Raw genomic sequence first — 24740 nt, forward strand, 5'->3', positions numbered from 1 at the left:
TGATACTTTCATGAGCATTCATATTCAGGTTCCAAAACAACATACAGTATTTCATTATTCAAAACCTTAAAAAAAAATAAAAATGCTTCAATCGGCCACTTTTATTTTGAAGAAAAAACAAAAACCATGGGACCCTTTTTCTGGTATGTGCTCCCAATCCAGATCAAGATACCATGCCAATGTTCTACTGGTAAGCCACCCCATCTTTGCCTGCCAATTCCCCTCTATGACCACACCTCTAGAAGCAAAAAATAAAATAAAATACAGAAATAATAGTTGGGGTGGGGCATGGTTCCCTTATCCAAATTGGAAGCATGTTTCAGATAAGGCTTCATGGTTTCTTCCCCACCCCCACAAATTAGAAGTGTGGATAATTTAACATGTACTTTAGTCGACATAAATGCATGGCATTCATAGGCATCATCTAGCACTGTGAGAGTGTGGCCTTCCTCTACTTAACCCTTTCCCACAAAGGACTACTGTGTCAACAGCTTAAAAAATATCTGATTAACTGGAATGTCTACATAGCTATAGACGCATTCATATCAATAAACAAAAGTCACACCCAATCACTATAGAGGTTTCAAAACTGCAACTTCTGCTGACTTCAAGTCTCCTCCTTCAGTTGAAAATACTGATTTTGCAGGTAATTTTGCAAAACCACAATTTTTCGGAGAATCTGTGGATTGAATCCAGACTTTGTCTTCCATGGATAGAAAGGCTCCTTCCATCCCCAGAAGGCTTTTTACCTGGCAGAGTGATCCGCTTAGAGCCAGACTTTACTCCTGTTGATAGATATAGGGTCAGACCGCACCTAACGTACTGTGTCCTTCTTCTGGGCCTCACAATGTAAGAAGAATATTGACAAGCTAGAACATATTCAGAGCAGGACAACCAAGATGATCAAGGGTCTGGAAACCAAGCCTTATGAGGAATGGATGAGGGAGGTGGGTATGTTTAGCCTGGATAAGTGGAGGCTGAGAGGAAATATGAAAGCCATATTCAAATATCTAAAATCCTGTGACATGGAAGATGGAGCAAGCTTTTTTTCTCCTGCTCGAGAGGTTAGAACCTGAACCCAGTGGCTTCACGTTACAAGAAAGGAGATTCTAACTAAAGATCAGGAAGAACTTTCTGATGAAACAGACTCCCACGGGAAATGGTGGACTCTCTTTCCTTGGAGGTTTATAAGCAGAGGTTGGGTGGCCATCTGCCATGCATGATCTAGTTGAGATAATTGTATTGCAGGAGTTTGGACTAGGTGACTCTTAGAATACCTTCCAACTCTGCCATTCCATGACTTTTGAAGATTCCCTTTCCCCTGAAGCTCCCATTCACACTGTTCCAGAAGGTCCCCCAATGCGCCGAAATAATGTTGCAGTAATGTGGCAGGAGTAGTGGAGAAGGAGCATAAGGGACTTCCCTTTCTGATCTAGCAGGAGTAAAGTCTGGATGTAACCAAGTGTTTTATGAGCTTTAACTTGATACCTCTTTCATTCTTGTGAAATCTTAGCTAGTGCCCTAAAAGATGATTGCATTGATTTCACACAGCTCTATATAGATTTTGACTTTCACCTTCTGGTTTCACAGAATCTGCTACAAATATCAACTTAGTTTATTTGATTTTCTCTCAAATAAACAGTAAGCAGAGAGACTTTATAAAGAAAAGACTGCTCCAGGTGTTGCTAACATCTGCTGAGTTTCATGGTGCAAACACACATGGCGGGGGGGGGGGGGCGTTGTGTGCAGTCTGCTACTAACATTTGTGGAAGGACGTGGCATGGTCCACAGTGCATCTTGTGATCTGTCATTGTAGTGACTACAGATAGGGGAGGATTTAATACAATACAAAACAAAGTTCCCTGTTTCTCACCTTCTGGACTTACCTCCTGGGTTTGGATACGATTGATTGATTGATTGATTGATTGATTGATTGATTGGATTGGGTTTCCCTGCTACTTTTCATTCAAATGACTCTCAAAGCAGCTTGCAAACAATAACAATAACAATAACAGGACAGAACATAACATCACAAATACAGCATAAATCATATAAAATAACAAACCATGAATAAGACAATTGCAATCTTTAAAACACTATTAAAAAACAGCAACTAAAAAATAAGCTAAACATCACAATGTTTGTATTATATAATTTATACAAGCAAAAGTCATATTATATAATTAACAAATCTATACGGCATTCATAATATAAAAAACAATGTTTAGAACATTAACAAAATAGCAACTAAATAGGGAAAAACGCTAAGCGCTGTTAAGGTCATGCAGACAATCTCCACGCTCCCATGACTCATCATCTTTCACTCTTTTAAGTTCAATAAAATACAGTGGTACCTCGGTTTACGAACTGAATCCGTTCCAGAAGTTCATTCTTAAACCAAAGCCATTCTTAAACCGAGGCATGCTTTCCCTAATGAGGCCTCCTGCCGCTGGTGCCCTTCTACTGTTCGGCTTCCGTTCGTAGAACGAGGTAAAGTTCGCAAACCGGGACACTACTTCCTGTTTTGCGGAGTTCATATACCAAATAGTTCTTAAAAAGAGGTACCACTGTACACAAAATGCCCAGTGTTAAGCCAGCTCAGTCAGATGTTGTGCCAACTGGGGTCCTATGGTAGTGGGCCATGGTAGAGCTCTTGGGCCTACTTCCAGTGGCAAGATGGATATTAAGTCCAGGTAGTCTGCCCAGTCACCACTGATTAGGAAGTTACACACATCAGTCTTGATAATCAGGATGTCCATTTCCCACTCGAAGTCCAAGATGAGCCTGTACCTCCTGGTTCGCAAGTTGTGGCTGCACTTGGTGCAGAGGCTGGCCCGGAGGTACAACAGCACTTCCACGCTCAGGACACTTGCTGTCCTGCAGCCCATCCACCAGAAGTGGTTCCAACGTCTTCAACATGGTGGTGGAGGAGGCAGGGCGGCTACTCGAGTCCACCAGGCAAGAGGGAGAGGCCAAGATAAAGATGCTGAGGGAGCATCAGCAGGATCCTGATGGCCTGGATGAGCTCATAGCCAGGGACTTGGGGTTGTGCCTTGGTCTTGGCATCCAGGCCACTTTTCTCACATGGATCCATAATGGGAAGGGAAAGCCTTAAGCCTCATTCCTTTGCACCTTGATCCCAATCCCACCAGTCGCCAGTGGCATCTGTTATGACCTCTTCTCCCTGCTCCTTTTTCTTTTCTTTTTTTAATTTTTTTTGAAAACTGTTATTGTTAAAATAATTCAGCATTAATACACACATATTACGAATATACAAGCATACATACATTTCATACAATCCTTAAAAATATTCAAACATACCTACACTCAGTCCCACAGATAATTCCTTTCCCCATCACCATCCACCACCCCTCACCCCACCTTTGTTTTAGACTTCTAATCTACTCAATTGCAATTTCTTTCCACTTCTGTTACTTTCTTTCACACACCTTTAACCTAATTTCATGCTTCTTTTTCTATTACACATTGTTATCCATTTTATTTAGTATTTCAGTATTTAAAACGGAACTTGTTTCTTCTAATAGGAGTTCTGATTTTTCAATATGGTTTTGCAAGTATCCTTTAAACACCTTCCAGTCCCTGTCTATCTTCTCTTTTGAGATCCTTCCAATTTCTCCCATTGTTTTGGATATATTGTAGTACTCCAATAATTTGGCAAGCCACTCCCTGCTCCTTTTTCAGCTCTTCTGGCTTCAGATTGAGCTCCACACTGAACATGGAAGGTACACAAATGAGACCACATATCTATGAACTTTTCCACAGCACTGCTTGCGTACAATTTAGCTTGTATCTGAGTTATACCCAGAGAAGTCATGCCCATTAATATGCTCTGAATGTGACTAAAATTAGATGCAAACCCCTTGCATTTTTATGAAGGTGTCAGAAGATCTGCATGTAGAAATCACAGTGTTTGCTGAGCTAGTTGAAAATGTGTATAAAAGTGGTGGTGCAATTTGATGTGCTGTCCCTTCCTGTGTAATTTCATAGAAAAAAGGTGGCTGCTCCCATGTACCTAGGAGGCAGCCATATTTTCTTCCTCACAATGTCCCCGCAAGGCCATCAAGGACGTAAAACGGAATAAAAGATTACTGCCTTCGGAGTGTCATGGGAGCAGACATCTTTTTTCCTCTTACGGTTACCCAGGAAGGGATAGTTTATCATAACGGCACATCCAGGGCATTTTTTAGATTCATTTTCAATAAGCTCAGCAAGTGCTGGGCTGTCTACCTGCTCCATGGCTGAAAACTGTTGAAAGAAAGTTTGTAGCTCAGTGGTAGAACATCTGCTTTGCATGCAGAAGGTCAGAGGTTGAATACTCCTAGCTAGGGCTAGGAAATAAATAGAAACCCTGTCTGAAACCCTGGGTAGCCATTGCTAATCGATTTAGACAATACTAAACTATATAGATCAGTAGTCTGTCTAAGCGTAAGACAGCTTCCTATGTTTAAAAAAGGAAATGAGAAAAAACGGCCCTCAGACCACCTTGTAAATACTTTAAAAGAAATTAAATTACATTTTTAAAAATTGAATGCCATGAAAAGCATGTAAAAAAAATTTTTTTAGGATCCCACCCCCAAAAAACCCTGCAGGGAAACAAGACAGAAGACACATTTAAATGTGTAGCAGATTTCATTTGTTTGCCCCTTTACTGAATTCCTTTTAGTAGATGCTAAGCCAATCAAGAATGTGGCTATATCACAATCCCATATTACGGTTTCCAGAAACACACACATAGTCTATCTCTCTCTCTCCCCGCCCCTTGCTTGGTAGGCTATCTTTTTGCTAAGTTGATTGATTCAGCAGTTTGGCACCAAAGACCTTAAATGTTTGATGCTGTGGGTTTTTGGGGGTGGGGTGGGGGGTGGTATTCATGCATGCTGTTTATTTCATACGTACATACAGAGAGAGAGTGTGGGATTAATGCCCGAAGAATCTGGCATCTTTTTTAGAGTAGGAGCAGTTGGTTTAGCTCTGAGACTCTACAGCTGCATCTTGCAGAATGGCTAACAGAATGTGGTTCCAGAGGGAATATTTCTGTGACTGTCTTGTAAACTTGAATTTAAGCATGTGTGGTAAGTGGGACAAAGGCATATGGTGCCTTCCTGCTGCCTGCCAAATTCTGCTGCCACTGATGGTGAAATGTTCCTCCCTTCTTCCTCTTTCTAAGTAAGATTCACTCCACTGTGTATACATATGGTATAGTTAAAAATGCGTGCGTGGGTAAGCTTGAACAGGGGAGGAAACATTGCACGTATGCAATATGGTGCAGATCTATGCTAAAATAGGCAAGTATGAAACAGCCTTTGGTGTTAGTTCCACTACAAATATCAGGTCATAATAAAGCTGAGGCTTTTCCCTCTTTTACAGATATGGGGGTTCCAAACGGCCTTCTTCATTTCAGTTGAGGCAGTAACTCATTGTTTAAATTCCAGAACCAATGAGTGGTTTTGCTGCGCTCATTGAAATGAATGGGGGAAATCCATACATTCCAGAGCTGAATATCCACCAGTTTGGTGTGGGTTTTGTTGCTGTCCATTCTTCATTGTTGTTTTTGCACTGGAAGTTGCTCATGGGACAGGGCGGAACCTTTCAATGCCCTGCGTATCAACGTCGTGTTTCTGAGACCATTCTGAAAGGAGCGGATTCCACTTGAAAACCCGTGAATCCCGCAGTGAACTCTAAAGCAGGAGTGGGCCAAAATTCACCTGACATCACAGTGACATCAGGCAATGCTGCACTTTGAAGCCCCAGTTGTTGGGACTTAAAAGCACAGTGTGGGGCTGTTCGAAACCTCTTTCCCAACAACATTACTCAGCAGCATAAGAGTAGCGCTGGGAAGAAGAAGCAGTTTCCATTAAATGGAAAACACTTCCCTTCCTTTGAGCAAGGCTCGCTCCTTCTGCCCATAAGTTAATTGGCAGATGGGAGTGTTAGAATTCCTGCTCCGTGATTGCAGTCATGGGATTTTTGTCTATCACACGACGGTGTATGTTTTGACTCCACAGAGTAGGAAGTGAAGGAGACAGGATGTTTGTGTTACTGTGTTCCGTGAAGTGGGACTATTGTCCTTTGTTCTTTCTCTTTGTTGTCTGATGCTAGAGCGAGAGGGAGCCATGTTGCAGTGCTCCATGTGTGTTTGTATGTAAAGTAGATTAGCCAGAATGCTGAGTTGCTGAGGTCTGTCATGCAAGCTGCGAAGACTCTGCGGATCCCTAAGTGTGCCGATGTCTGTTGGCATTGGTAGCTGTGATGTTTGGGCAGAAGAAAGCTTTGGAAGCTCTGGAACAAAAGACCAGGAGGGAGAGGACATGCCAGTCAGGCATGTGTCTCTTCCAGGGTCCTACTCGAGTGTAGGACGAGCTCCTGACAGGGAGTGCACCTTGCTGCAGCAAAGGAACAGTGCTATGTTCCTGACTGCTCCTTGGATGCCCCACCCTTACCTGCCCCACCCCTGGTGTCATGTATGCCATCAGGCATAGGGCAGGTAGCAGTGGCTTCCCCAAAACAGCCCCACAGGCCAAATGGGGAGGCCTGGAGGGTGAAGTATGGACCATGTTATTGGAGGTTCCCTCTCTCTTGCTCTAAAGGGACAGGTTGACTTGAAAACAAACATGAAAAAGCAACTCTGCCCCCGTTTCTCATCTCCACTCTAAAGTCATATGAGCCAGGGAGAAGGCTTACCCAGGGTATATAAGGAGAGGCTAGCTAAGCTTCAGCTAAGCTTCAGAAGGCTGGGAAGCTTCCCAGAGCCAGACACGCAACCCGTCCTCCAAAGGCTGAAGCTGCAATAGCACTTTATGGAGACTGCACAGCCTCTCCCTTGAAACTGGGGGGTTTTTTTTACAAGCCTATCCTGGAGCTTGCACCTCTTAATACCACTTGCGTGTTGATGTCCTCCAAGCCACTCCTAAATAAATCACAATTCACACATAATTTTTGTTTAAGGTTTTTGGCACAATTTTGGCCACAATTGTATTAAAATACATAAATGTGAGTGGTTGCTTAGGCATTGGTTCCGACTATCTGTCCCCATCCAGGGACAGAACTGACTTCTGGATTCCAGGGAAAGCAAGTAAGGGAAAACAATATTGGGGAGAGCATGGAGCTGGGCACCAGACCCTCACCTCTCCCCAAATGCTCCCAGGGGCTTGCGCGGCCCAAGCCCCATTCAGGGATACGGACGAAAGAATGGCAGGCCCCTGGATTCCTTTAACGGAATTCCCTTGCATCAGCAGCATTGGAAGGGCAGGCACCACCAATCCTTACCCCTCCACCAACCAATTTTTTAACCAATGCCTAACCGCAACATTACAAGTTGTGACAATTTACAACGCAGTAGGCAAAAACCAAATGGCAGCAGCCAATCAGCCAAATGGACAAAATTCCTACCAGGCCCCTGCCCCAAAAGCAGATGACCCCATGACAGACATAGCAAGGTCAACGCAATAGCCCTAGATTAGGGAGGGTGGGCGGGTGATCTGATGCACGCAGCAAAAGAGCCCAGTCAGTGCTGCGTGACTTGATTTTATAACCTTTGGTCCATCCCTCTAAATGGCAACACCAAAATTTGCCCAGTAACCCAACCGCCCAATCACTGCGGATGGTCATCCATATTAACTCGCCCAGCAACAGAGGGGTGGCCTGTCAGACCCCTCTGCAACACGTGCTCTCTATGAAGGAGAACACGCTTTATATGAATAGCAATAGTGAGATGAAGAGTATTTATCACTGCCATGTGCCAGTGAGCTTAAAGGGCCAGAAGCAACCCAAATATTTTTTTATAACTAGTAACAATTGTAAATTTATCTTAATTCGTTGTTACACACACCCAGCAGCTTGGCTTTCTGTTTTACGAAGAGTGTCATCAAACTGCACTTATTTTTCATGATTAGATGAATTGCAGTCTGATCCTAAACATGTTTGCACAAAAACAAGTCCCTGAAATTTTCAATGAGCCTTTGTGCCAGGTGAGCACATTCAGGGCTGCAGCCGTAATCTTTTTAAGAAGGTGCTTTGGTTTCTGTGCTCATCAATTATTTACATATCTCCATAAATAATTCAGTAACTGGAGTGAGAAGGGGGGGGGGGAGAGATTTCTAAAAATATACTTTTAGCATATGTTTAAGGCGGGGGTTGTCCCCATTCAAAAAGTTTTATCCTTCCAACATACTGAACATTCGCTCATTTTATTTCCACTGGGCCTTTGTGAACTTGAAACACCACCTGGGTTGCCTCTTTGTATCTAAAAAACATCCAGCCATCTTTTTTGTTGTTGTTGTTTTGTTTTTTAAGGATAAAGTCTGCAGCAGATATGGGAGAGGCGAGGTATGCCACTAATGTAGCAAAAATGCAAAAGATAAAATCAATAGGTGGGAAAGCTGTTTTAAAAAGTTGAATCCAAACCTGTTTTTGAACTAAAAAGTTCTTCCTCCAGGGGAATCGCTCTACAGTTAGACAGATATGAAAACCACATCTTCTAGTTTAGTTTGCTATTCATAAAGGAACTACTGTCTCCAAGCTTGTCTGAGGTCATTGTATTGACTGTAACTTTGCATGCCAGCCATCTTGAGAATAAATTTGTGGCCACAGAACAGCTGAGTAAACGTAAGGACTAGGAAGAGCAATATCTATTTTTTAAAAAAATCAAGAAGAGTTCTAGATGGCGTACTTCTAGCACTTCAATAATAAAGAGCTTTAGACCGCTCAGAATGGTTGTTTCCAGTGGAATCTGAGTGCAAACAGAACAGATTTCTGCTTGCTCAGTTGAACTTTCCCTTTCTTTTCTCTCCCAGCCACCCCGGCAGCCCCTCTGCACCCAAAATCTGTTCCAGAGGGTTGTGGGTTTACAGGGGGAAGCAAAGAAGGGGAAATCCTGCTCATGTGGCATTGAATTTGATTCCCTACTATTATTATTCCCATATTTTAGCTGTAGGGTGGAGACAGTGAGCATGACAGCAAATGGCTTGTTTTAAGGCCATCTGGAGTGCAGGTGGCGCTGTGGTCTAAACCACTGAGCCTCTTGGGCTTGCCGATCGGAAGATCTGCAGTTCGGGGTGAGCTCCCATTGCTTTGTCCCAGCTCCTGCCAACCTAGCAGTTCAAAAGCACACCAGTGCAAGTAGATAAATAGGTACCACTGCGGCAGGAAGGTAAACGGCGTTTCCATGAACTCTGGCTTCCGACATGGTGCCCTGTTGTACCAGAAGCAGTTTGGTCATGCTGGCCACATGACCCGGAAAGCTGTCTGTGGACAAACGCCAGCTCCCTCAACCTGAAAAACAAGATGAGTGCCACAACCCCATAGTCACCTTTGACTGGACTTAACCATCCAGGGGTCCTTTACCTTTACCTTACCTTAAGGCCAGCTCATTTGCTTATTGCTGAGATGAGGGTTTCTTAATTTATTGTGCAGCTCCTTAGGCATTGCAACAGTTCTCAGATGCTCAACATGGAAATATTTTAGTAAGAGTTTTAAACTCTCATTTCTGTAAAGGTGTAACCTCTGTGCTGATGACTGAAAGTAATGTAGAGTGAATGCATGGAGGCAGATAGCCTATAAGCTGTATGTATTGCAGCACTGTCCACACAATCAGAAAGTTCGTAGATAACATAGAGCTTAGACATGTACAACTTGTTCTAATGTCTCTGCCCTCCATTTGTATCCAAATGTGTTCATTCAGAACATGAAAAGTACAAGTACAGGAGATTGCAAATATAGGTCAAGTAAGCCACAGTTTTCATAGCAAATATAGCTTATGTTATATACAACCAGCTTGTCTAATGGAATTTCAGAGGGTAGTCCTCTTGATGATATTCTGAAGTCATGTCATGTGGATGACCCATGCAGAAAAATGTTCACCTTTTATGAAGGCTCTTTTAGGCAACTGTTTGTGAAAGCTCTTTATGCATGCTCTTTTATCTAAGCTTTTCCATGCACAATCATCATATTGTATATAATTTGCTTTCACGTGTTTCTGAAATAAAATGCAATACATTAAGATTTTTCCTGAACACAATATGCAAGAGAAAGAGGAGAGGCAGGAGAGGGTGCCAAGCACCAGAAAAATATGCTATTGGCTATATCCACCTTTACCCTCCAGTGTAGATTTTTACAGAGTCTACGCTGTAGGGAGCAATTGTCTTTGTGTTTGGCAAGGTAATTCTCTAATTTGTGCATATTATGGTAGTATTCTCCACTGCTGATTGGTTTGGAACTGCTTACTTGGAAATAAAAATCCTAAGACTGAGTTTATATATATTTTTATTTTAAAAATATACCGTATTTTGCGCCCCATAGGACGCACCGGCCCATAGGATGCACCTAGTTTTTTTTGGGGAGGGGGAATAAAGAAAAAAAAATATTTCCCCCCCAGGTGCGGGGCTGGAAGAACCAGGTCAGGGAACAGCGGGAAGGTGTGCTCCGCCTCCCCGCTGTCCCCCGAGCTTGTGGGGCTGGCGATGGGGAGAAGTGTGCTGAGCCCGGGACTGGAGGCAGCTCTGCGCAGCCATCGGGAGCAGGGCGGGACTTCGCGCCCCGCTCCCGATAGCCGTGCAGAGCTGCGCTGAGCCCGGGACTGCAGGCAGCTCTGCGCAGCCATCGGGAGCCAGGCGGGACTTCGCGCCCGGCTCCCGATGGCCGTGCAGAGCTGCGCTGAGCCCGGGACTGCAGGCATCTCTGCACAACCCTCAGAGCCGGTCTCCCGAGGGTTGCACAGAGCTTCCTGAAGCCTGGAGAGCGAGAGGGGTCGGTGCGCACCGACCCCTCTCGCTCTCCAGGCTTCAGCGAAAGCCTACATTCGCCCCATAGGATGCACACACATTTCCCCTTCATTTTTGGAGGGGAAAATGTGCGTCCTATAGGGCGAAAAATACGGTAAATTGCTTTTTTTTTTTAATGTCACCATGACTTTCTAAGTTCCTCACAAGAAACTGAAACATTGAGCTTAAATAACCATTAAAATACAGCAATATACATCTGCAATCACTGGCCTATGCAAATGAGGATAATTTGTAGAACATTTTCTCCTTACGTATGTGATGTTGGTTATAAATTGGTTGAAAAGTTCTTGAATTCTGGTAAAATTAATGCCAAACTATACATGACACAGGAGATCAATGATCGAAACTCTCAAGGCTGTGTAATAATAATAATAAGTAGAAGAAGAAGAAGTCATTGCAGCCCTTGTGGTTTGGGATCAGCAGTGCTGAGAGAGCACTAAACACTTTCCCCATGCTACAACTACCCCTCCCACACTGGTGAAAAGGGGCAGATACAATATTAATTCAAACAGTGTCAACAACAGCTTCTGGCAGGGTGGATATTGATCAGGGGAAAGGTGTAGCTGGAAAAGGTTTAGATCCTCCTTCCCCAGTGCTGCTGCCCTGATCCAATTGTTCACCTTCCCAATGGCTAATTTCAAGTCTTTTAAAATAAATTGTATTTTAGGCTTTAGTCATATAATGAAATCATCACCATCCAGTTTTTGCTGCCCAGCAGAGGACAATTCACACAACTGATGTGAAAAAGTCAGGAGTGGCTTGTTGAAAGAGATTAAGAGATCACTTTCTTCATGTGTATATATGTGTATTCCAGCACATACCTTCCTCATTGCATACAACTTCATGTTGCTGCCAATAACGTCCCTTACTCGTAAGACGTTTGAGAATGAATTAGTGGCATATACCATACAGAAAGTTGCTGTGGGATTCATACATTGCTATCCTATGTAGATTTCCCTTGAAATCAGTTTCACTGTAAGATGAATCAGTCTATCTCCAGGCTATATCAGTCTCACAAGTTTTCATTCATAAGTCTGTTCTATCAGCTTTTACATTATATGCAATTTTTTTTAAGCAACAGGATTTTTAAAAATTTAAACAGGTGTTTTCTCAGAAAATCTGCATTTGTAAATTTATTTTACCCTAAAATACTTGTTTTAATATGCATTTTAGCAAAATAATAATGATCAAATTAACCAAGTACTGCATTGCTAAATTTGAAAAAGTGCTAAATACAAAGGTCAACTACATTCAGATCTGCACATTAGTACAGGTTAGTTCACATTGGAATTTGCAAATAAAAAATAAAAATGAATTCCTTAAGCCACCCTAATAATAGGTAGATTCTGTAGCAGTTCTCATGGTTGCGCAGCAGCAAATCTTTTTTTACATGCAACTATCTAGTGTGAGGTGTAAAACAGCCCTTCTGTGAATGGAAGATGCCCTTTTAGATGCAGAAGGGCAGTTTTGGATTTTACCTGCCAGTTCAGGTGCTCTAAGATTCTTTTCTGCATATGCCTCAACATGCAAGGCTTTTAACTAACTGGGTGATGGCTGCTTTTATTACTCTGGTCCAATTGTACTGCATTTTAGACTGCTTCTCTTGTTTTAGAGTACTGTTGTTTATATTATATTTTATGTGATTGCTTAATTGTAGACTGCTTTGGCTATTTTAATAGAAAAGTGATGTATAAATATTTAAAACACAATAAATATATAAAAAGCTGTGCAAGCATTTTTATGAAAGTGATTATTCATATTTGGCAGTATAATTATCCAGTGGTCCACATAGTACAGTACAGGTCTTACTTATTTCGAGAGGGACTCCCGAAGGCAGAAAAGTTTTAAGGATCTGATGCAAAGTGTGTTTAATGTTCCACATCACTGAAATCAAGAGGACATTTTTTTCCTTGCTCACAGAAGTTTCCAGAGGGTTATGCTTGCTGCAAATTTCTCTAGGAATTTGAGTTTCAGTACTGTACTGCTTAAAAACAAGAGATACTGATGGTTTATATACAGTTATATTGTAGCTTTCCACAGTTGAACATCAGTAATAAAGTAAAAGTAAATGAACAACCAGATGAAAGTGATTAAAAACCTATGAATACTTTATTCAAATGATTTGCTGAGCTGAGGAATGTGTGATATGAGTGAATTAAAGAATGAACAGTGCCTTTAGTCTCCCCCCACACCTCCCATCAGGATATAATGTACAAAGCCATAGGTTTGTTTGTTTTTCATTTTATGTCGCTAATGTGAATATAGTATGTTTGCATCCTAGTTTGCAATGTAGATGACACTCTACAGTCAAACTCTAGTTACTGTATATACAAAACATGTAAGATATAATGTGATTTATTATGAAATGGCAGCTATATCTCTTCTTCTTTTTTTTGCAGATGAAGATGGCAAATAAATGCTGTTCTCCCTCAGATCAGGTATGATAATTTACTTTGGTTATTGCTAAAAGTCTGCCATTTCACTTAACTTTGCTTGGACCATGCCAAAAGTTATCTTTTTGCAAGTTGCATAGCAGAGGACACATGTAACTGAAAGCTTTATATAAGCATTCCTTAAGGGAAAGCATGTTTTAGTATCTGATAGTCCATCTGTCAAAACAGATTTCAACAATTAATAGAGGACCCAGGTTAGAATTTTGGAAGTTTTCAAAATCACAGCTAACAGTGGTGATAGGGGAGCAACTGTATGATGTAATATGCAGTTAATTAGCTTGCTCTGCAAATGATCGTGTCCATTAAGGTGTTTTCAAAACATTTCTCTTCCTAGTTGCCTGGTAGTCTTCCATCCCAGTCAACCAAGCATAAACCACAACCTTGCCATTGGCATGTGGAAGGCAGGCTGCAGAGATTTTGCACTCAGGAGACCAAAAGGTGTTAAGCAAGGGCTAACAGAAAGAGGGGGACTAATAGAAAGTGGCAGCTGAGAAGAAGAATCCAGCCTACTTCTCTCTGCTTCCTAACACTGCTCTTTCTTGCAGCTTTGTGATGGCAAGATCCCCTGCTTTTCCTCCAACAACTAATAATATTTCAGAGCTTCCACCCAGCAATTTATTGTGAATTGAGTGTTGCTCATGGGTTGCAAGATTTGTGTAGCGTCCCCATTATAACTTCATCAAAATCCCATCCCATATTACTGCTTCCTAATTTAATAGAATTTTTACTAGTTTCCAAACGGCTTGTCACCCCTCAGGAGATTGACACCTAGACTTTTTGGAAAGGGAAATCCAGGGAGGTGGGAAAGAGGTGAGCACATGATGCAAAGTGTGTGAACATCTTTCCAGATATTTGTTTAATACCATGCTTTCAATGCATGCAGTTCACTTCCATAGCACACTAGGTTGATCAAGAAAAACAATAATTTCTAGATCAAGAAAATGCGAGGCTGATCTCTTATGGGTGTTGTCACCTGTAAGATTAATATGGTGTTGATATGTCTTATAATATCATATTTTAACTAAAGCAAACTATCGATTGTGAGGATTTTTGTGTGCATGTGCATGCCACCTTGTGTCTTGCAGCAGGAGAAAGGCAGGATATACTGTATTTACTCAAATCTAACGCTCACCTTTTTTGGCCAAATTACGTTGCGAAAATTAAGGTGCATTAGATTCGATGGCACATTTACATTTGCCAGCAAATACTTTTTTGGGTTTCAAGGTTCTGAAAATTGAGGTGCACATTAGAGTCAATGGCACATCAGACTTGAGTAAATACAGTAGATAAAAGGAAATGAAATAAAGAAATAGATTCAGTGAATTTGTCTACTATAGCCAACCTCCATATATAAGGAGGAAGGTTTCCAATTAAATTTGAATCCCAGCTATTTTCTTTTTAGAAATTAACTAGTGAATCTTTATGAGTGTGCTGTTAGTGCAGTTTGTGAATCGTTGATATCAATTATAGTAGCATGGGATATCCAAAGAAAGTAAGAAGGCACATAGACATGTGCAGCATGTGTCACTGACGTACCTCTACAATTAGATAACAAATGGCAGGCACTGTGAGCAGTCAGAGACATTAATGAGCTGTTGAAATACAGGAAGCAAAAATGAGTCACAGTTCTTGCATCTGTGCATACCATTAATACCAAAAGTGGGGCTCATTCGCACTGATAATACACACATCTTCCCCTAGACGGGAGATGCACGAGTCTCTGCTTCAATTAATTACATATGAAAGCACTGGAAGCAAGACTTGGAACTTGCTTTCATTCACATCAAGGCTGTAGCTTAGTGGTGAGCCTATAAGATAAGCCCATCTAATGCACCAGTCTGTTTACATAGTGGTTAGGCAGATGCCTATGAGAAAACCCACAAGAGAGCAAAGAGTGCAATGGAACTCTCCCACTCATGCTCCCCAACAATTGACATTCAGAGATAATAATACCACCACCAATACTAGAGGTGATATTACTACTAGCTGTTGATAGTATTATTATCCATAGAGTTATCTAATCCCCTTTTGAAACCATCCAAGTTGGCAGCCTTCACTATCTCTAGTAGCAACAGATCCCATAGTTTAACTACTTGCTGTGTATCCATGAGACAATGTTCAACCATTCCTGGTAAGCCTGGGAAAGACTTTGCCTAGACACCTGAAGAGCTACTGCCTGTCTGTGTAGATATTTATTGAGCAAATCAAGCGATGGTCTGACACAGTTTATTTCTTACAGGCAACATCACAGAGAATTAGGTATCAATGACTGTTCTGCTCCACTAATATAGACAATATGTCCATGTCTACTAGTTGCTAGGAATCACAAATTGGGGGGGGGGGATACTATTGCAATCAGGTCTTGCTTGGACTGATCCAGCAGTGCTCTTCTTATGTTCTTAAAACAGCTTTCTCTGTTCTTTCCATTCATATCTGAAATTACCCCTCTTTTTAATGTAACATGTGCTTTGCCTTTGCTGCAAAATTCATTCCAGACATTTGGACAGGACTGATTCAGCTAAGCTATTTTTCGTTGTAATGATTCTTTGAGACATTTGTTTGTTTGTTTGTTTGTTTGTTTGTTTGTTTGTTTGTTTGTTTGAAGGCTCATATATTTGCCTCAGTGTGAAAATGAAATGTCAGCCCCATAGCATAAACTTGTACATCATCTAGTTGGAACTTGTAGAAAGTTAACCATTCCTGCTCTCCAAATATTAGCACTTTTCGAGTCTGCCTTGTATAATTTATCAAAATGTTCAGAACACTGAAAGCACTTAACGCCGTGTTATTTTTTGAGGCAGCTAGATTTGTGACTCAATTTCTAAACACACACACACACACACACATCGATGGTTTTCTTGATGAAGCATTAAGGATTGTCTCCAACAAAGTTGTCGCCTTCACACCAGGGCTTCTGCTTGGGCAATAGAACTTCCCCTCCCTCTCCTCTCCCCATGAGTCCCATGTGACTCCCAATCTTCTCCAGAGGGTTGAGGGAACCCCAAAATAAATTTGGGGAGCGAGCGGGGGAATGAGAGAGGGGGGCATTTCTGTTGCACAAATGGGACAGCTTCATTGAATAAGTGATGGTGCTATTTGTGCAGAGGACACACACACACACCCATCTATTCTTTTAGCTTAAAATGAATTTTCCTCTCATTGCTTTATGGGAAGTCTAAAGTGAGGTTTTTAATCAACTTAATATGAACTACTAGTCTGGTGTCAATCCAGTTTTATTACTATAGTATTTTGAAGTATGTTCAGAGATTGAAAAACAGATTTGTAATGGTTGGCTGGGCACTTGTATTCTATATATTGGAAATAAGATATCTCACTGTAGAGAAGCAGATTTTTATTTTTATTTTTTTTAAAAAGCTCTTGCTTAGACCCACCTTTCATTACCAACTGAAATCAAATTCTAAGTATAATTAACTGCATTTGCTCACATTAATTGCTTTCTGTTCTTGCCTGTCCTGCCTTTGCCTGTCCACAGCAATTATAGTGGCCACTTATGCATAATAAAAAGAATGTTTCTCCATCAAAAAAGATGAATAGATGATACAGGTTTGCATAAAATCTGCATATACATACTTAGAAATTATTAATAGCATTTAAATAGAAATGCAAAACAGCTCCCATAACTAGATGACCCAAGTGCCTTTTCAGTCTGCTGCCCCTGTTGCCCCCGTCTTATGGTTCTTTAACTTCAAGCCAGGCTTGGACTGGGCAGCCCATAGATAGATAGATAGATAGATAGATAGATAGATAGATAGATGGATGGATGGATAGATGGATATTATGCAACACATTTTGATGGAGAAGGCTGGTGATAATTTATGGAGGAGCAGTTGATATGCTTTGTGTGCAATAAGTTATGTAGCTCACATATACGGATCTATGATTTTGAAGTATTTAAAATAGCCCATCATATAATTTGCATGCTAATGCAATGGCAGTCCTCACTGCCAGATGAAGATCTTGAACTCCCAGCACAGTTTCTGCCAAAGTATCAAATGCATACATCAGATGTATGTATGCATACACAGGCAAGGCACAGGTTACAAAGTGCAGCAGGTGGAGAGGCGATATAGATACATGGCTAATCACAATCTAAAGCATTGTTCCAGCAAGCAACATGTCCCCTGCACCTTCCTTTTGAAGAACAGGACCAAGGCAAGTAAGCAGACACTCCTTCAAGTAGCTTAGGCTTGCAAAGTTTGTTTGCGCTGGCACTAACACCTCTGCTTGTGGGAATTGGTGCCAATTCGGCATTCGATTTGCCAGAGGTGGTGGTGCTGGCGTGTGTCTGGTGTCACAGAGGCAGAACACTCTTTTGCCAATCTGCTTAGTCCCTCCCCTGGATCCAAATCTCAATTTCTTGGACTACTGGCCTCTTCCTCCCCAAACTCAGAGGGGTCCCAGTTTCACCACCGGCATCCCACTACGATCCTCCCCAGGGTTGTTCAGCTCTAACTCCCTAAACTCTTCCCATTCCTCATCAGGATCCAACCATCCCCCTCCATGATCTCTCCAATGGGAATCATGACTGCTAACTTTCTTTAGAACTTTAGGCAACCTGGCAAGTTTATTAGAGTAATCGCCAGTTTTAATTGCCATTTACTTATTCATGTGAGACACGCAAGATTTCAGAAGGGCAAAATCTGCTCCAGCTTCACTTTTCTCGGTTTCCTCCTCCCTTGTATATAATTGCTGTCACCAACTGCTCATTTGTATTTGAATAAATAGACCAAACAAGCAACCCTAAGATGCCTGAAGCTACAACTTTCTTTGCCTTCTTAATTTTTTATTGCAACATGACACACAATGGCATATCTTACTCCTAGTGAAGTCATTGTTCCCGTTTTCAGCTGCAACCCTGCCAGCCTACATATTATGTTTGTGAAATGCCTATTTCTTCTTCATTTTTATGCTCAGCAGTTTGCCTTCCCTCTATTTATTGTAATACTTATAATCTCCAAAATAAATTTTACATAAAATCGAGCCTCATGTTTTTGTTCAGTCTTTACAGTATCTCTATGCCCTTTTCGGTGCTTTTTTTTTTTAAAAAAAGGATAAATTGCAATTCATATGCAGAGGATGTCACTGAAGGGGTATTAACATAATGTATTGTATTGTTTAATCATGGAGATAGCAGTGCAATCTTCTACATGTGTACTCCGAAGTAGGCCTCATTGAGCTTAATGGGACTTACTTCTGGGTTAGCAAGTTTAAGATTGCAGATATCCTAAAATCTCTTCATGGAACGCCACTTTCATATTTATTTATTATTTATATAATGGATTTATACACCTTTCTTCTTGAACACATTATAAAGGAGCCTTATAAACTCCCCATAAAGCAATACTCATGGTTATTTATACCTGCAGAGTTTTCCCCTTGAAGTGTTTGCATTTCAAGCATAGCTACTACTTTGAAGAATAATGGGATTGTTGTTTTTCAGTTATTAATATGAGTTGTTATTAATAGCTGGATAAGGAGTGAAGCTTGGATCAAAAGTTGCCTTGCACCAGTGAAAATGAATTTGTGCTTGTGCAACCACGTGATCCTTACAGTTTCCACTGATTCCCCCATCCCATCCCATGCCCTGTGCCATTCTAGAGGCCCCCTACTTCTCAGGAGTGGCTTTTAAGTGTGTAGGGAATACCCTACTCTATGAGTAAAATGTTAAATGGAGTTCTCTGGACCTGACTCATAATCTTTCGGTGAGAAATATATATTTACTCCATGGTTTTATATAATATTAACTTTGTAATTTACACTTAGTTTACTTGCTGTATATTCCTTATGATCTGATAAATGTTGATGCTCTTCAGACCGCAGGAGAGCATGACATAGCAGTTGCTTTAAAATAGATAATTCTTTACAAACAAGGTTACGTTAGCGATATAGGACTTGCCCATACAGCTATCCCATGAATATATGGCATTGTCCTGCCCTTGAATCAAGAGCCATTCATCAATCCATCTTGCTTCTTTAACTGGAAGCAGATCTACCAAGTTTTGGTCAAGTCTTTCCCAGTCCTACTGTTTGAGGTGCCTAATGATAGATCTTGGAGATTAAACCTAGGATCTTCTGCATGCAGAGTATGTCCTCTGTCACTGAACGATGGCTATGACATATGTACATATTCTCAAATCCTTGTGGATATTTTTGCACATTGCTCAGTTTTTGACAGATGTGCTGCTATGCACATACATCAAATTATGTACTTTATTAAACATTGTTCAGCTTCTATGTGCAATGACTTTCAGCAGCTAGTTTTAGCGACACCAGAAAGAACCAGGATGCTCTATAGATTGCATAAGTTGAGGGTTTGCACATTAGAGACCTTAGAGCATTGGTGTGCCCATTGTGCTTTCTTCTTCCATTGTAGAAGTGATGGTCAGCAGGGTTATGTAATATATAACTTCTGGTAGACTGAGTTGAAATTCATTTTCAAATATTTTATTCTGCAGGTCATTCATATGGGGTGGGTGAATGAGAGGCTCCAGGGCGCAGATTCCCCTCAGCTCTATAAATTCAAGTTCCTGGCATTGAAGGGTTCGTCATTCTACATATTCAGCACGCCACCGGTAAGCAACCTTTTCTCATGTGATTGTTATTGAAATTCTTTTTGTTGGAACAGAAAATGACCCTTCCAATTGAATAATGAAGCACAGTGGAATTTACAAAAGGATGTTCACAACAACTCTTTCAGACACTGTTAATCTTTCTCTCCCATGCATAAAACATGGAGATCACTGGGAGCAGGACTTATTCAGGGCTTTAATAATGTCATCAGGGCTTTCTTTGCTTTTGGGGCCTAAGCTGAGGCCCAGGTGGCCTGATGCAGGTACCTAAAGCATCACTAGCTAACTAATACATTATAATTGTAGCAGGGTTTGTGGTAGATGTGATAGCATGAGATATTAGGAGCAGGAGTACAATTGCATGGTGACTGAATGAGCAGTAGGGCTTTTTGACCTTTTTCCTCTACAATCCATGTCTCTAGAGAAAAAGGTCACAAGCCTTGGTGCTCATTCAAAATCTATCTAGAACCCATCCTGAAACAAGAGTCTCTTGGACAAAATTTTCTTTCGCCACCATATTTAGAATGCAGTCTTGCATTTTTAGTTACAGCCACTTTTGACAACCAGAAGGCTACAGGTTCCCTACTTCATGCTTTAGGCACACACACACACACACACACACACACACACACACTAAGATGATACATGGAGATGGAATGGCAAACAATTTAGTGGTGTGGGATCTGGCACAAGATACTGATGTCTTTACTTAACATAAAGGATAGGGAAGTATTTAGTTACAACAATATAATATGACGCTGAAGGGAAAAAATGACCCGTGGAACTTCCACCCGCTTCTTTTTTAAAAAATCCTGGTAACAAGATTGTCTTACGAACAGTGCCAAATCCTTTGCTTGAAAAACCCAGTTTTGTTAGTTAAGGAAAATAAGGGAATTATGCAAAGCAATAATTTATAACAACATGCCTATTTTGCACATATTTATGTAACCTGCATGCTTTATTCTTAATCTAATAGTTGATATTTTGAAACTTGGAATTTGAAAGTCAGTGTGTTGTGGTGTCAGGAGGTCGAATTTTCACACAATTTGCCAATCTTGTGTTTTTAAGTGCAAGATGTTGACTGTCAAAACGTGTTGGCAGTTCCTTTGGCTCCTTATAAAAAGGTGTGCCCATCTCAAAAAGCAACATTGTCATTATCACTAATTAGCATTGCTAATTTGAAGTTGTTGTTAATCACTTCCTAAATGTGAATAGACTGTGAACACTAAAAATGAGTATGGTAGAATAAGTTTATTTGACTGGTACAAACTACCATATTGCAATTACAAGCTTTGGGCTGTATGCAGATGATTAGCATATCCAATATCTCTATTAAGACCAGGTTTCTCCATAGTTTTCAGCTTAGTGATAAGTTGTAATTCAGCAACTTCTCTTTCAAGTCTGTTTCTGAAATACTTTTGCAATAAGACAGCTGCTTTGAGATCCTGTATTGAAGGTCCTGGGAGACTGAAGTGTTCTCCTACTGGCTTCTCTGTCTTGTGATTCCTGATGTCAGATTTATGTCCATTTATCCTTTGGTGTAGAGTTTGGCCTGTTTGTCCAATATAGAGAGCTGAAGGGCACTGCTGGCATTTGATGGCATACACAATGTTAGAAGATAAGCAATTAAATAGGCCTGAGATGGTATGTTTGGTGTTGTTGGGTCCAGTGATGGTGTTGTCTGGGTGTATGGGGCAGCAAAGTTGGCATCTGGGTTTATTGCAGGCTCTGGTACCAGTGTCCATGTTAAATCTGCTTGCTGTATTATTGTGGGTGAGGAGTTGCATTTCATGTTATTGGGCAACACTACCATCTTCATTTTCTTTTCTGTGAAGAGCCTCCAAATATGTGTCTGTCTAAACTTTGTGGTAGGGCAGCAAAGGACAGTGGGCACCCATCTCCACTTAAGAGCTTCCAAGGACATTTGAGACAAAATGCATTTGTTTATTCATAGGCATTGAGAGTTGATCCTTCACCATGCTGTTCCAAGAACAGAATATTAGCAAGTGGGTAGTAGTTACCGTATTTTTCGCTCTATAAGACACACTTTTCCCCTCCTAAAAAGTAAGGGGAAATGTGTGTGCATCTTATGGAGCAAATGCAGACTCCATGGCTTCAGCGAAAGCAACGTGAAGCCTCCGGTCAGTGTGCACCGATCCCTCTTGCTCTCCTGGCTTCGCTTCGCTGGAGAGGCCCTGTGCAGCTCTCCCTCTCTGCGCAGCGCCCCTTCAGCAAAGTGGGAGGAGAAATGGAAAGGGCTCCGCTTCTCCTGCCACTTCACTGAAGGGGCGCTGCGCAGAGAGGGAGAGAATATTTTTTTTCTTGTTCTCCCCCTCTAAAACTAGGTGCATCTTATGGTCGGGTGCGTCTTATAGAGCGAAAAATGCGGTGCTTAACACTTGGATGTACTGCTATGCTGGACTCAGGACCCTGCTTATGGGCTTCCCAGAGGCATCTGGTTGGCCATTGTGACAACAGGATATAAGACTAGATGGGCCTCTGGCCTGGATCCAGTAGGTCAGAGGCAGTAACGCTTCTAAATACCAGGTGCTGGAAAGTACAGAGATTTCTCTTGTGCTCCTGTCCTTGTTGGGTTCTTCTTGTAGGCCTCTGGTCGGTGAGATCAGGATGCTGGACAAGACGGGCCATTTGTCTCATCCAGGAGACTGTTCTTATGTCCCTACTTTTTAACATTTTCATGTAACAGTTTGGTAAAGAGAGAAGGAAGCGCCCTAAGCGTTTTGAAACTTTCAAGTCCTTTCTTACCCTTCCCTAGTGAGAGGGGGAGCAAACAGAAGCCTGGCTTCACTTCTCAGCATGTGTTAACGGAGGGCAAACAGAATGCCATGTTCCACAGCTAGTAAGTCGAGACGTTTAAAGGAGAACATTGAACAGAGAATTCTTAGGAGAAACTGGGTAATTCAAGTCATACCCTTTGATTGCCAAGCATCTATGGGTGAGTGAGACAAGAGCTACCAGTGAACAGTTATACTCACTGACAACAAAAGGTAAAATATAGCAAGCCATGTGCCTCCCTTTCATAGCATATAACTGACAGAGTTCAAACAGCGATGGAAGAAATTTGACCTCTTGAACACAATTACACACTATGTGGGTTTGCAGCTTCATAGTCATTTCTCTTCATCAGTGCATACAGACACACAGATCAATGTAGAGGACAAAAACAGGATTGTGACCCAATCCTAACAGCTCACAGAACTAAAAAAAACAGGTGCTGTAGGAATTTTCCAAAAACTTTGGAAGGCCAACTTTGCTTTTGCATTGTTATATTTACATGCACATATTCCGATGAACATGTTCAGAATTGTATTGGAGCAGCTTGATTTAAAACCAGACAGTTAACAACTGTTTTCAGTCAAGATGAAAGGTTTACTTAAACCATCGATTTCATGAAGTTTCCAAACATTGGCATTCCAAGCATACAACACTGGTTGTGAAAACTATTAAAACAGCTTGGTTTGTGACTAAATAGAAAGTTTGTGAGTTTCCACAATGCACATCCCTTTTTTGAACCATCATTTTTGTAAGTTTCATGTGTTCAACCTCAGTTCTTCTAACACAGCCTCTAATACAGCTACACTCATAGCTTCAACCTTACAAAATAATATTTCTAATTTTATTAGAAGGAGACAAAGTTGTTTATGCACTGCTACCCTATTTGCCATAATAATGAATTGCTGAGTCACAAACAAATTTGTCATTTTGATTAGAATACTTGCATTAAGATACATTTTAAAGGTTTTGTTTTACTCATAATTCTTTTTTGCTATAAAAACCACAAGCACCTCAGCAGGAGGTGTGCTTTTAAATAAGGTTTTGTTGCACTGTTCATTTTGATTCAAAAACTAGTTACTTGGCATTCCATAAGACGATGGGGTTGCCTTTAGTCATGCAAAACCTTGTGCATTGCTTAGATCAGGTCAGTAATATTAAGCCGCTGATCCAAAGATTTACGTATGCTTACGATGACTATCTAAGGGTCCATTCCCCCCCACCAGACACCACTGATGTGCTAGGCAATGGAAAGTGTGGGGGTGACATTTTGGGGGCATAGGCCCAAACTCCACTTTGGACACATGGACACACTCAAAACACCCCATAAAAATGAAACAGACAACTGTATGACTGAGAAACTACCATGAATGTCAGGTCTAAACTGTGAGCCACATTTTGTTCAGCCCCCATTTTGTGGGCTGGGAAAATGGAAAATAGCTATATGGCTTTTCCCTGTGATAATCAGACCCCCCCCCTTGAAAAAGGAGAGACAAAAACACTTCAGAAAGTACTGTACCGACCCCCGTCTTTTGCCAGATGGAAAATGTGGGGTTTAATTTACTTGTTTACATATTTATAATCCACACTTTCATAAAAATGTGTCAGTACAGCATATAAGAATGAAATCAGCATAAAGCATCCGTAAAAAAACATCAATAAAACATCATTAAATGCTGATTGGTTAAAATAGCGAAAATTCATATTGCCTGTCTAAACAATGTAGTTTTCAAAATTACATGAATTTTCACAAAATGATGGTCCAAACAGTCAGAAGGCCTCTGTTGCCTAAAGAGTCCCATCCTTACCAGCAGGATGATCAGAAAAGCTCTGCTGGGTGATTACTTGAGGATGCAGTAGACATTAGGCCCCCAAATACATGTGATTTTAACCCCATGGACCCAAGATTATTGGGAGTCTTAGGCCTGTACCTTGTCTGGGTTTTTTTCTTGTACTGAACAACCAGGACACCAATCTGGTTCTAGGAGTTAAAACACCATCCTTACTATTTCAGTAGAGAAAAATTAGCAACCAGCATCCTCATATCAAGCTCCCAACCACCCAAAATAGGAGGGATCTTGCAAAATCCTCATAGATAGGTGTGC

The 24740-nt window shown here is 41.2% G+C and overlaps 1 protein-coding gene across 3 annotated transcripts in view; it reads left to right on the plus strand.

Annotated features, from left to right (window-relative positions):
- Positions 1-24740, plus strand: part of SNTG2 (syntrophin gamma 2) — a 213471-nt gene that overhangs the window by 159459 nt on the left and 29272 nt on the right. For all 3 annotated transcript variants that reach the window (XM_083495623.1, XM_083495624.1, XM_083495625.1), the window contains exons 11-12: positions 13199-13237; positions 19729-19845. In XM_083495623.1, the coding sequence (XP_083351749.1) occupies positions 13199-13237; positions 19729-19845 (156 nt within the window). The remainder of the gene's footprint in view (positions 1-13198; positions 13238-19728; positions 19846-24740) is intronic.

Source organism: Podarcis liolepis, assembly GCF_965112155.1.
Source record: "Podarcis liolepis genome assembly, chromosome: 3".
Taxonomy (NCBI): domain Eukaryota; kingdom Metazoa; phylum Chordata; class Lepidosauria; order Squamata; family Lacertidae; genus Podarcis; species Podarcis liolepis.